The sequence below is a fragment of the Larimichthys crocea genome, chromosome VI (genome assembly GCF_000972845.2).
Source record: "Larimichthys crocea isolate SSNF chromosome VI, L_crocea_2.0, whole genome shotgun sequence".
In the NCBI taxonomy this organism is placed as follows: Eukaryota; Metazoa; Chordata; class Actinopteri; family Sciaenidae; genus Larimichthys; species Larimichthys crocea.
Window position 1 is genome coordinate 26719237 of NC_040016.1, and position 11659 is coordinate 26730895.

The following is an 11659-nucleotide window of genomic DNA, read 5'->3' on the forward strand; positions in this document are numbered from 1 at the left end:
CCAGTGTCCATTCCATGCAACAGCATGTCAGTGTGTTTCTTCTAAATTAGACAGTTAGACAGACTGTAATAAAATAAATAATACATGCAATAAACTAAAAAGTCACTTTTAGTGATGAAATGAATGAACAACATAATCTCAACAAAAACACTTTTTTGTGGGTACCCAAATGCTTTGATGGCTTCCAGTACTCAAACAGTGTAAAATCCAAGTCTAAATTTCCCTGAAAACTTCATCCAGCTGTGGGAACTGAAGCGAATCAATTTAGAAGTGTAAATTTCAGAGTAGAACTCACTAAATCGTTTATTGATATCCTTTAAGTCAGTTAGCATCAGACCAGATTTAAATTTAACTTTATAGTGGCTCGTTTTGCTTGTTCTCCCTTTAACTGCCTAGCCAATAGCTTCTGTGGTTTGTCGCCAAGCTCAAAATGTCTCATGTCTGTATTCATATTTTAACTTAAGAATGTTATTAGAATCTGTATGGAGCAAAGAGATTTTATAGCCTGTTCCGCAGCCAACAATTCCTTCTCAATCATGTCCAACCTGCCCCGCTTAGTCCTTTTCAATGTTGCTTCGTAAGAAATAATTTGACCCCTAATATATCTTTGAGTGTCTCCCACAGTATTGAATCATTCACCTCCCCATTGTTCATTGATCTCAAGGAACTGCGAAATGTGCGATGTGATGTATTCCTTAAATGCCAGATCTGTGAGAAACAAGGGTTAAATCACCAACTGTAGGCCTGCCTGGGAAGAGAAAGTTGAAGTTTAAAGGCCCACTCACACCGGAGGCGTTACCGCCGCGTTACGGCTGCGTCGCGGTTACCGTAGCAGCAAATAGAAGCCAGTCTAGTCAATGAGAGCACTCACACGTCTAGAAGCGTCCCAGAAGCGGCTCTCCGCAAGCATTCCGTAGCATTTCTATTTTTGACGAGAGCCGCTGCTAAACCTCGTAAATTTCAACAGAGCAGATCGCACCCGACAGGAAATCCGACACAGAATCAACATAATAAACTTCCGCCCCCTTTCAAAAAAAAACACACATACGCAGTTCATGTAGCTTTTTACAACTTCACATCAACGTTACATCATGACCGGTGGCACCAGGTGATCAGTCAATCAATCAAAGGGTCTCAACATACGATGAGAGCTAATTGTTGAGTGGAACAACACACAATAATTTATGACACAACAGATACTTTTTTTAATCTCCTCCATGTCGGAGAAGCAAAGTCAGCTGTTTGTTGTTGTTGTTGTTTATCGCGGGGTCTCGCATACGTCCAGGATTCTCGCATGATCTCGCGATCTCGCGTGAATACGGCCGGCTCGCTCCGCTGCCGTAACACGGCTGACACCGCGTCCGGTGTGAGTTGACGCCGGGCAAAGGACGCAGCTAATCCGCGGCGCGCCGTCACGCTACTGTAACGCCTCCTGTGTGAGTCCCGTGTAAGGGTGACTGGACTGTGATCTGAATTATTATGCTGTAGTTTTAGTGTGGTCAATTTTGAGATTAATCTAGAATCCACTAAAAAGTATGTGTGTATGATCTGTGTACATGAGAGAAAGAATATCGTTATCAGATGGGTGTTGTAATCCCCAACATCCACCACCTTCTTCGACCTATTCAAATGGTTAAGGTTTGTACAGCAAGGTTTTAGGTGGGGGAGAACCTATCCAGATATGGATCCAGATAACAATTAAAGTGATCCGCAATCAGTATAGACTTGAATCATCATCTGGGATCAGGTCAAACACCTTGCGAAAAAAAGTGTGGTCGTCCGTAGATATTTACAAGTATATTGGGAAATGAATTGATATAGCCGGATAAAATTTAATTCGGATCGTTATGGAAAGTGAAAAACGGAAGGGCACAGGTTTACGGAAAAGAATGGCCACGCCTCTAGCTTTGATGTAAAGTGACTGGTAGACCTGTGAAATCCAGTTAGCTCTGAGTATTCTATGCTGAGTGGCTTTAACATGTGTTTCTTGCAAGAATATAATGTCAGATTTCAGTGACTTCAAATGTGCAAAAACTTTACCCCGCTTAATCGGGTGGCCTAAACCACGGACCTTCCAAGAAACTAAGGATATTGAATCAAGCCTTTTATTCATTCGTGAGCGACAAGGTTAAACAACGAGTAACAACAGTGACAACATTGTAATAAAACAAAAAATCGACAGAGTTTGGCAGCCGCAACAAAAACAAAACAAAAAAAAAAAAAAACCGTCAAGTGAACAAAGTTAACAATACATGAACAAACCCCCAACCAGTGCTTCCCCAAACGAAGCAAAGTTACCCTCATCCACATCAGGACCACTGGGCAAGAAAAGAAAAAAAAACTCACACGCCCCTCTGTGGCACCACATGGCAGAACAGGTTTAGTATAAGAGGGAAAAAAACGCCACAATAAAAGTTCACTCAGTATACGTTTAGACTCTCTACACTATCAGAGTATAGCCTTTCAAATTTTTGGTCAACAAAGTTCTTAGCTTCTACCGGGTTGCTGAATACCTTCACTTGATCCTGGTAATGAACTAAAGCCCAGCCTGGGAAGTGCAGCGAGTGACGAATCTCCTTCTCCCTCAGCAGCTGAAGCACCTCACAAAAGCTCCGCCATTGCCCCATCACCTCCGCAGTATAGTCGGGAAAGATCAAAATACGCGCCCTCCGTAATCTAAGGACCGCTGTCTCCCCAAGCCGCAGAATCTTTTCTATCCTTTGCGAGGTGTCCCGCGCAATTATCGTCCGGGGTCTAGAGCCTTCCAGTGGTTTGGGCTGTTGTGTGCGGTGCTTTCGATCGATGACTACCGGCTTGGTTGGAGACAAACTCGGTCGGCCTCCTTTCTCCTCACCTTCGGGAACGCCGACAATCTTTATGTTGTTCCGCCTGGATCTCCCTCCGGTCCGAAAGCTTGGCCCATAGCTTTTTATTTTCCTGCTGCGCACGGCGACTGAAGTTTCCACAGCGTGAATGTGCTGTTCACGGTCCACGGTCTGGTTTTTGTTGACGGGACATCCTCTCCATTAGCGCTTTCTGGGCGGACAAAGGATTCTGGAAACTCAGCTCAAACTTGTCGAATCTCTCGTTAAAGTACTGCAACAGCTTGTTTGACATATTCTGCCAAATAAGTGGAAGGTCGTCTTCTTCCTCGGCTAATGACATGCCCTTAGGTTTTCATACTAGCTTGATCACGACTAGTAGCAGCTTCTGTTAGCGAGCGAGTTCTCCCTTCTGCCTCGTGAGGTTTTGGTCGACATATTCGTGTTGCCCTTTTCGATAAACTCAAGGATGAAACACAAGGCACAGCCTTTAAGACAGAGAATGGAGAGTCTGGCATGCAAAAATGCGCCTTAATTAGTATATTTTGGTGTGCCACGAAGAGCTCAAAATACATGTCTACTCCATCCGCATCTCACAGCGCCCCCAATCTTTTTTACCTTAGGGGAGGACACCCAGACCCTCGCTTTACTTTGCCCCCTCACTTTTCAAACCCATGTTACGCCCTTGATCTAATGATTATAAAAGTTCAAACATTTCAAACCCCTTATTCACTTGCTGTGAGTGGAGCAGGTTTGATCTCTGTGCAATTGGCCTCTCAAAGGCCAATGTGCCATGGGGGATGGGTCTAACACCACAAAGCTGTAAATAGAGAATACTCAGCTATTGTTGAATTATTCTTGTTTTTTTTTATTATCTTTTTATTCAGAAAGGCAGACCCCATCACATACAACTTTTCATACATACATTACTCAGTTTGTCACAAATACAGTGATGTTGAACATACTGCCTTCTAGAGCTTTCTCCCCTGGATCCAAACTATTCCAGATGGAAATAATAAACTGTTGGATTTAAAGAAGTTCCTCAGGAGTTTCTTCCAGCAGATCGAGCCGCGAGAGTTTCATGAAAGTCAGCGTGGATCTGTGCTCAGACCAGGACTCTCCTCAGCACGATGGTTCTGACCCAGGACGGATGGGACAATCCGGGTTTGCAGGATTTATTTCTTGAGCTTCTGAAAGTCCGCCACAGTCCACATCTCCGCTGTTCCCTCGCGTATGTCTGGACCGGAGAGGCGCCTTTTCTTCAGCTCACCTCCGGCAGAGCGCAGAGGGAGCTCAGAGGATGAGAGACTCGGACCGAACCGGACGGGTCGGTTAGTTCTGCACACACTGCGTTTTGTTCCTGACGATGACGGCCTGGAAAAAGGCTCAAGAGTTTTAGGATGAAAGTTGCGAAGCGTCTTTCTCTCCTGCTCAGCTGCTGGACTCTCATTTACCTGCATCCCGTCCTCGGCTCGCTGAGCCGGACCAGACCGAGCACCCCGCAGAACCAGCACCAGCAGCAGCAGCAGCGGCTTGGAGAGGCAGCGGAGCGCGGCGGGGACGGAGAGCAGGCTCACCGGCGCGGCGGCGGTGCAGGGATCGGTGGAGCGACAACCGCGGTGAGGCAGCCGGTGACCGGGGCGTGGAAGCCGTCACCGGTGAGTCCGGCCAGGATTACGCGGATCCGCGCGGGCCCGCCGTTAATCAAAGGCGAGACGACCGTTATTAAAAGCAAAGCTCCGGTGAGCCGCGCGCAGCTCCGGGACAGAGCGGTCAGCTTCGGGCGCAAAGAGGCCGTGCGCTCGTGGCTGCCCGCCGGGGATGTTCACGTCAAGGCGCACGCTCCCGCGGGTTTTAGCGCGCATGCAGCGGGGAAAGGAATCGGGACCGCGGCTGTCTCCGGTGGAAGAGGCGGATCACCGGGGACACATGTGGGGAAAGCTGCTCCAGCGCGCGCGGGGACTCCACAGAGAGGCGCCGGTGCGCAAAGGCAGCAGCAGAGCGCGGCTCCGGTGGCGCAGCGGGGAGCAACAAGCAGCAAGGCCGGGAGAGTGAGCGACAAGCAGCCGCTGGTCATCCCTCATGACTACATGCTGTCCCTCTACTGGTCTCTGTCCACCGGGGACATGAACAGCAGCGCGCTGCACGAGGCGGGTCTGGCCAACACCATCACCAGCTTCGTGGATAAAGGACAAGGTAACCACGTGACCACTCACCTGCAGTTACACAGAGCTTTACATGTCAGGTGATGTCCTGCAGTCAGTCAGGTGTGAGGACACTGCAGGTTGGTGGTCCTGAGGGACTTACAGGGGGACATGATGGAGACAGAGCTGTAAGAGACATGTTTGTGTTTGTGAGGACAGATACAAACAGAGAGCATGATGGGAAAAGAGGTGACTGCTGGAAACAACTTCAAAGCTGCAGGAAGCTGACTGTCCACAGACAGACTGTCCACAGACTGTCTGTCCACAGACTGTCTGTCCACAGACAGACTGTCCACAGACAGACTGACTGTCCACAGACTGTCTGTCCACAGACTGTCTGTCCACAGACTGTCCACAGACTGTCTACAGACTGTCCACAGACTGTTCACAGACAGACTGTCCACAGACTGTCCACGGACAGACTGTCTACAGACTGTCCATAGACTGTCCACAGACTGTCTACAGACTGTCCACAGACAGTCCATAGACTGTCCACAGACTGTCTGTCCACAGACTGTCTACAGACACTCCACGGACTGTCCACGGACAGACTGTCCACAGACTGTCCACGGACTGTCCACAGACTGTCTACAGACTGTCCACAGACTGTTCACAGACAGACTGTTCACAGACTGTCCACAGACTGTCCACAGACTGTCCACGGACAGACTGTCTACAGACTGTCCACAGACTGTTCACAGACAGACTGTCCACGGACTGTACACAGACTGTCCACAGACGGTCTACAGACTGTCCACGGACTGTACACAGACTGTCCACAGACTGTCTACAGACTGTCCACAGACTGTTCACAGACAGACTGTCCACAGACTGTACACAGACTGTCCACAGACTGTCCACGGACGGACTGTCCACAGACTGTCTGTCCGCAGAATTGTATGTAACATGGGGACTTATGGAGACTGACTCACTCTTGGAGCTGGTTGTAGCTTTACAGCTGCAGAGCCAGGCTAGCTGTTTCCAGTGTGTATGCTAAGCTAAGCTAAGCTAAGCTAAGCTAACTTGGCTCCATGTTACTGAACAGTCTCTGCAGCTCATGTTGCGTTAGCTCCCGTTAGCTGCTGGTCACAATAACGTTTTCTCTCCTCGCCACTGTCACCAAGCGTTTGCTCATGGTGGGAACTGTTGGGTCTCTGTGGGTTTTATCATGAAGAGCACGGCCTCGCGTGAACAACGTGAACCCGACTTCAGTGCAACATTAATCAGAACCAGCAGAACCTCTGGTTGGTTTTTCCAGCCGACGTTCAGGTTTACTCTGTTACTCTTCTGCCGATCACCTTCAGAACGACTTCGACCGTTTGTTTGGTTCGTCCAGTCACCTGCCAAGTATTCGTAGTTTGCGATGCCAACTTCCCAGGTGGTTCTGTGTAACAAACCCACCTGCTGCACGTCAGGTCGGGTTAGGAAACGTTCCACCATCGCCAACTGCTTGTTTTTAAAATGTGATGTCACTGCCCTCGTGCACCAATCAGAAACAGTCTGCTTGTTTGTTTGTTTGTTTGTTTGTTTGTTTGTTTGTTTGTGTTGCACACCTGTCAATCAAATCTGCTCAAACGACTCAGCCCTGATGACGATTAGTCGAGTTTTTGCAAGTTCAACTTATTCTTGTTTAACACAGAGTCTGGATGTGAAACAAAGTTTTGGGGCACGCCCTTGCACATGCATGTAGATGTATATTTATACTTATGTATTTATGTGTGTGTGTGTGTGTGTGTGTGTGTGTGTGTGTGTGTTTCTAGCCATCTGGTCGGTCATTGGCAGGGCTGCTGCCTCAGGAGGGTAAATAAACACTCCGAGTAGGGTGGCCCCCTGTGTAATGTTATCTTTACGGTGTAAAACTGTTTAAAACAATGTTTAAATGAGCGGAGTTTAATATTTCGAGCTCTGCTAAAGGTTTGTATTTCAAGCACTTAATGTACTTTTAATTTGGGCTTTATTTGTTTAGTGTGTCCTCAGCAAATCGCAGCTGACCTCCTGCGCATGTGGAGGCGCTGAGCGAAGTGTAACTGATGGCCTGACACACGTCTTCCCCTCCGCTGGTCACATTAACTCACTTCCCCTTTCTTCTGTCTTTGCCTCCGTCTCTGCTGCAGCTAATGTAGCCACGTCTCGTGTTACACAGTACACTTCAGGTCACGTGGTAGTTAAACACATAAATAAAACTCGGTGTATTTCTGTTTGGCCTTTAAATCATCGCTTTATTATTTTTAGCACAAAGCAGGAGAAAGATGTTTCAGACTTTATCCAACGCTCGTTCAACAGATACGACTTCCTCCAGAGTGACGACAGCTGAACCAACAGCTCCAATAAACTGAACAGGACTAACTGAATCCTTCACACATATGTAATCTACAGAAGAACAACAATCTGCCTCAGTCCATTCAGGTTCACTCCGCTCCTGTGAAGTCTCACACTTCATCCACCGGATCCAAACCCGGTTTCAAGAGCGCCGTCACTCAGACTACGTCCAGGTTTTAGACAGTCTGCGGGGACGTCGTGGAGACTACGTCCAGGTTTTAGACAGTCTGCGGGGACGTCACGGAGACTACGTCCAGGTTTTAGACAGTCTGTGATGAAGTCATTCTCAAACCTCATTTACACTTTGGGCACCAGCGTCTGATGACTATAAACACATGATCTTCATTTATTGCAGGACTATTGCATTTAGCCAGGCGTACACAGTGTGTGGTGTGTGTGTGTGTGTGTGTGTGTGTGTGTATGTGTGTGCGTGTGTGTGTGTGTAACAGTTCTTTAATGGACGGAGGTGAAAACACAGACCACACCTGAGAGCTGACATTCTTTCTGTTTTCAAAGTACGTGACAGTTTGAGGAATCAAACTCCTCTCAGCTCTAATCAGATCTTCCACAGAGAAGTGCCAGGATGTGTGTGTGTGTGTGTGTGTGTGTGTGTGTGTGTGTGTGTGTGTAGTCCACAGTTTGTTTCCTCTACAGCAGATGCTGGTTAACTGTCTATCGGCAGTGAATAGCTGCAGGTCCATAATAACAGGCCTGTTTACAGTCCGATGTGGTCTCCCTGTCTGGTTCTAATGTACTTTTCAATGCATGCTAAAGTCCTGGATAGGAAGGAGGGGGAATAACGTGAGAAGAAGAAGTGAGCAGAGATCTGCTGTGTGTGTGTGTGTGTGTGTGTGTGTGTGTGTGTGTGTGTTTTAGTGGATTTCAATGCTGGATTTCATTTGGTCATGGAGGTTCGCTGGTTTCCTTCACTGACAACAAAAGAAAACATTACACACCACGCCATTCACTTCATTCCTGCTGATGTTTCTGTGTGTGTGTGTGTGTGTGTGTGTGTGTGTGTGTGTGTGTGCATAAAGTTTATTAATGGTCAGCTGTGGTTGCCACAATAAAATAAACATGCTGTAACTTCTATTATTACAGTAAAAGCCTGTTACGTGTCAGGTTTCAGTAAAATACATCGTGCCTGTATAATTAACACTCTGTGATATAAAATGTGACTTTATTCTGTATGAATTTAAAATCATGATATAAAATGTGACTTTATTCTGTATGAATTTAAAATCACGTGTATAAAGGTTTTGAAATATGACATCATACTTCATGGTGTAGTTTACAGTTTGACAGTTTACCTTCATGTCACGTCTGCACCTGCATCTTTGTGTCCTCGTGCTGAACTCATATTTCTGTCTTTGCGTCTCCGTCCTCCCTCACAGACGAGCGCGGTCCCCAGCTGAGGCGGCAGAGGTATCACTTCAACGTCAGCTCCCTGGAACGAGACGGGCTCCTGGGGGCCGAGCTGCGCATCCTGAGGAAGCGCCTGTCTGACCCCCGAAGAGCCTCAGTGGGATCCACAGCTGATGGAGGAGGAGGAGGTTCATCCCCGTGCCTGAAGCTGTACACCTGCGCGTCAGGTAAACAACAAGCGGCTCTGCTCCAGACGAAGGCCGTGGAGGATCTGCTCGGTGGAGGCGGATTCAGCAGTAAATGGGAAGTGTTTGACGTTTGGAAAGTGTTCAAGGGCTTCAAAGCCCAGCAGAACCAGCAGACCCAGCAGAACCAGCAGCTGTGCTTTGAGCTCGAGGGTCTGGAGCACAGAGGCGGTCGCCCCATGGACCTGCGCACACTCGGGTTGGCCCGACCCGGCAGGACCAACAAGGAAAAGGCTTTCTTCCTGGCGTTTGGCAAAAGCAAGAAGCGCGACCTTTTCTACAACGAGATCAAGGCGCGGTCAGGCCATGACAACAAGACCGTCTATGAATACCTGTTCACCCAGCGCCGCATGCGGCGAGCTCCTGCTGCAAGGGGCGCTAAAAAACCTCTGCAGCAGCCGCCGCCGCCGCCGCAGTCCCTCCCCCAACATCAAGTGGTGAAGACGCAGGCGAGGCCGCGGTGCCACCGGAGACGACTCCACGTGAACTTCAAGGAGATGGGCTGGGACGACTGGATCATCGCGCCACTGGAGTACGAGGCCTTTCACTGCGACGGCGTCTGCGACTTCCCCATCCGCTCGCACCTCGAGCCGACCAACCACGCCATCATACAGACCCTGATGAACTCCATGGACCCGGAGTCAACGCCGCCGACCTGCTGCGTCCCGACGCGACTCAGTCCGATCAGCATACTCTACATCGACTCGGCCAACAACGTCGTCTACAAGCAGTACGAGGACATGGTGGTGGAGTCATGCGGTTGCAGGTAGCGAAGAACGGCGAGACGGCGAAAGAGAGACAGTTCCCGCCCTTCGTTTGTCTGTTAATATTGTGATCAAACCCAAAAAGGGAAGACGAACACTGAGGAAAACCGCCTGAGTCCAAACAGACATTACTCTTCTCGCTCAAGTGGACTATCAGACTGCATACCAAAGACTGTTAAAGACTAAACAGAGGAAGATAAACTCGTGGAGGTGATGCTCTTTGACGCCCACTCACTAAAACTTGTGTAACGTTGATGTTGGTGCTGACGATGTTGGCGAGATGCATCTGGACGAAGCCAAAAACAACCAGAGAGCCGAGCGCTCTCGCTCAGTTTGTAAAAAGTTTGTGTAACAGAAAAGTTATTTTAACATTATACTCAAAGACGCCCTTTTCTTCCAGCACTTATCTGCCACCGTGCCTCTGCCCCATTCAGACGTACAGCGAAGAGTAATTTGTGATCCAAGACGTTTCTTGTTTGTTTTATATGAAGCATGTAAAGAATTTCTGATGTATAAATACAGGCCAGTGATGAAGTGCTAATCTGACCTGCCTCCAAATGTGGGAAAAGTTGCATAAACTACTCTTCAATAAAAAATGTCTAATTGACCGAGCTCCAAACTCCTATCAGTGTGAACTCTGCCCCCCCACAGGCTCCGTAGACTAAACTATCAGAGGAATTTGTGGGATTTTAAGAAGCCAGATCACAATTTAACCCGAGAATGACCTCGTTTGATTTGGTTGAAAGTGTTTCTGTGGTCGACTTCACAACCTGCTGCGAGCTGAGGTGAAGAAGAGTCAACAGGTATTAAAGACTTAATTAGGTGTCTGTTAAAGGTCCAGTGTGTTAGTATTTATTTATTTTGAATCACCTGAAAATATGAATTATGTGTCTCTGAGCTCTTAATATCTGCAGTGAGAGCAGATCTACAGTAGCCCAGAGCAGACAAACCAAACAGAGTTTTTCCTACACAGAAGCAGAGGTTGAAATCTCATACACGAACACATCAAACTTAATTGTTATGTCAAAAACAATAATAACATCAATAATATCGGCAAAGACGTGATGAGCCTGGCTGCTCAAACAAGCCACCTGTGACCACGCCCACCTGTCAGTCAAAGCGTCCACGCTCTTAATCCTGCATAACTTTAAGCCTTAATATAATGTGAACAGGTGAGTTGTATATAAATTCACCCTCAGTACAGTTGTCATGAACGGGGAAATTAGCTACAGAGACCAAAACTGTTTTTTGATTGAATCAGGTGTCCCGTTTAATACAGAAGTAAGAGTTTGAGTGACATGTCACAGAGCCAATCAGGAAGCTCTAATAGAAATTAAGACCAACCAATGAGCAACCGGCAGTGTCCAGTCTAACAGTGAACACGGCGACAGAACCTCTGAACCGGCAGTGTCCAGTCTAACAGTGAACACGGCGACAGAACCTCTGAACCGGCAGTGTCCAGTCTAACAGTGAGCACAGCGACAGAACCTCTGAACCGGCAGTGTCCAGTCTAACAGTGAGCACAGCGACAGAACCTCTGAACCGGCAGTGTCCAGTCTAACAGTGAACACAGCGACAGAACCTCTGAACCGGCAGTGTCCAGTCTAACAGTGAACACAGCGACAGAACCTCTGAATAAAGTTATAAAGTTGCTTTTGTACAGTAATCAGTGAGGCTGAACGGCTGCTGTGGTTTGTTTTTGTTATTTATCTCTATTTTCTCACCATCTGTTACATCCAGTGTCCACCCGTAAAATAATTGTTCCAAAATAGACCTCCGGTATTTCCTGTTGCCCCCTGAACTCTCAGTAACCACCCCGGCCTCTTTGGAGGAACTCAAACTGCCTCCTCAGTGTGAACAGCAGGGCTGCAATAACAGAGTCACAGAGACAGGGTGGTTTTCCACCTGGTTACAGATATTTTACTATATTTAATACTCTG

General features: G+C 47.8%; 1 protein-coding gene across 1 annotated transcript; it reads left to right on the forward strand.

Moving 5' to 3' along the window:
* Positions 1 to 3855: 3855 nt before the first annotated feature.
* gdf5 (growth differentiation factor 5) lies at positions 3856 to 10484 on the forward strand. Its single transcript, XM_010754689.3, has 2 exons — positions 3856 to 5018; positions 8740 to 10484. The coding sequence occupies exons 1-2, from the start codon at positions 4223 to 4225 to the stop codon at positions 9723 to 9725; spliced, it is 1782 nt and encodes a 593-aa protein (XP_010752991.2). The 5' UTR covers positions 3856 to 4222; the 3' UTR covers positions 9726 to 10484.
* The last annotated feature ends 1175 nt before the right edge of the window (positions 10485 to 11659 follow it).

Bases quoted from the DNA above. Each gene is read 5' to 3' on its own strand.
- gdf5 (XM_010754689.3), top strand. From the start codon at position 4,223: ATGAAAGTTGCGAAGCGTCTTTCTCTCCTGCTCAGCTGCTGGACTCTC. The intron at 5,019-8,739 runs GTAACCACGTGA...CCTCCCTCACAG, and splicing joins CTTCGTGGATAAAGGACAAG to ACGAGCGCGGTCCCCAGCTG.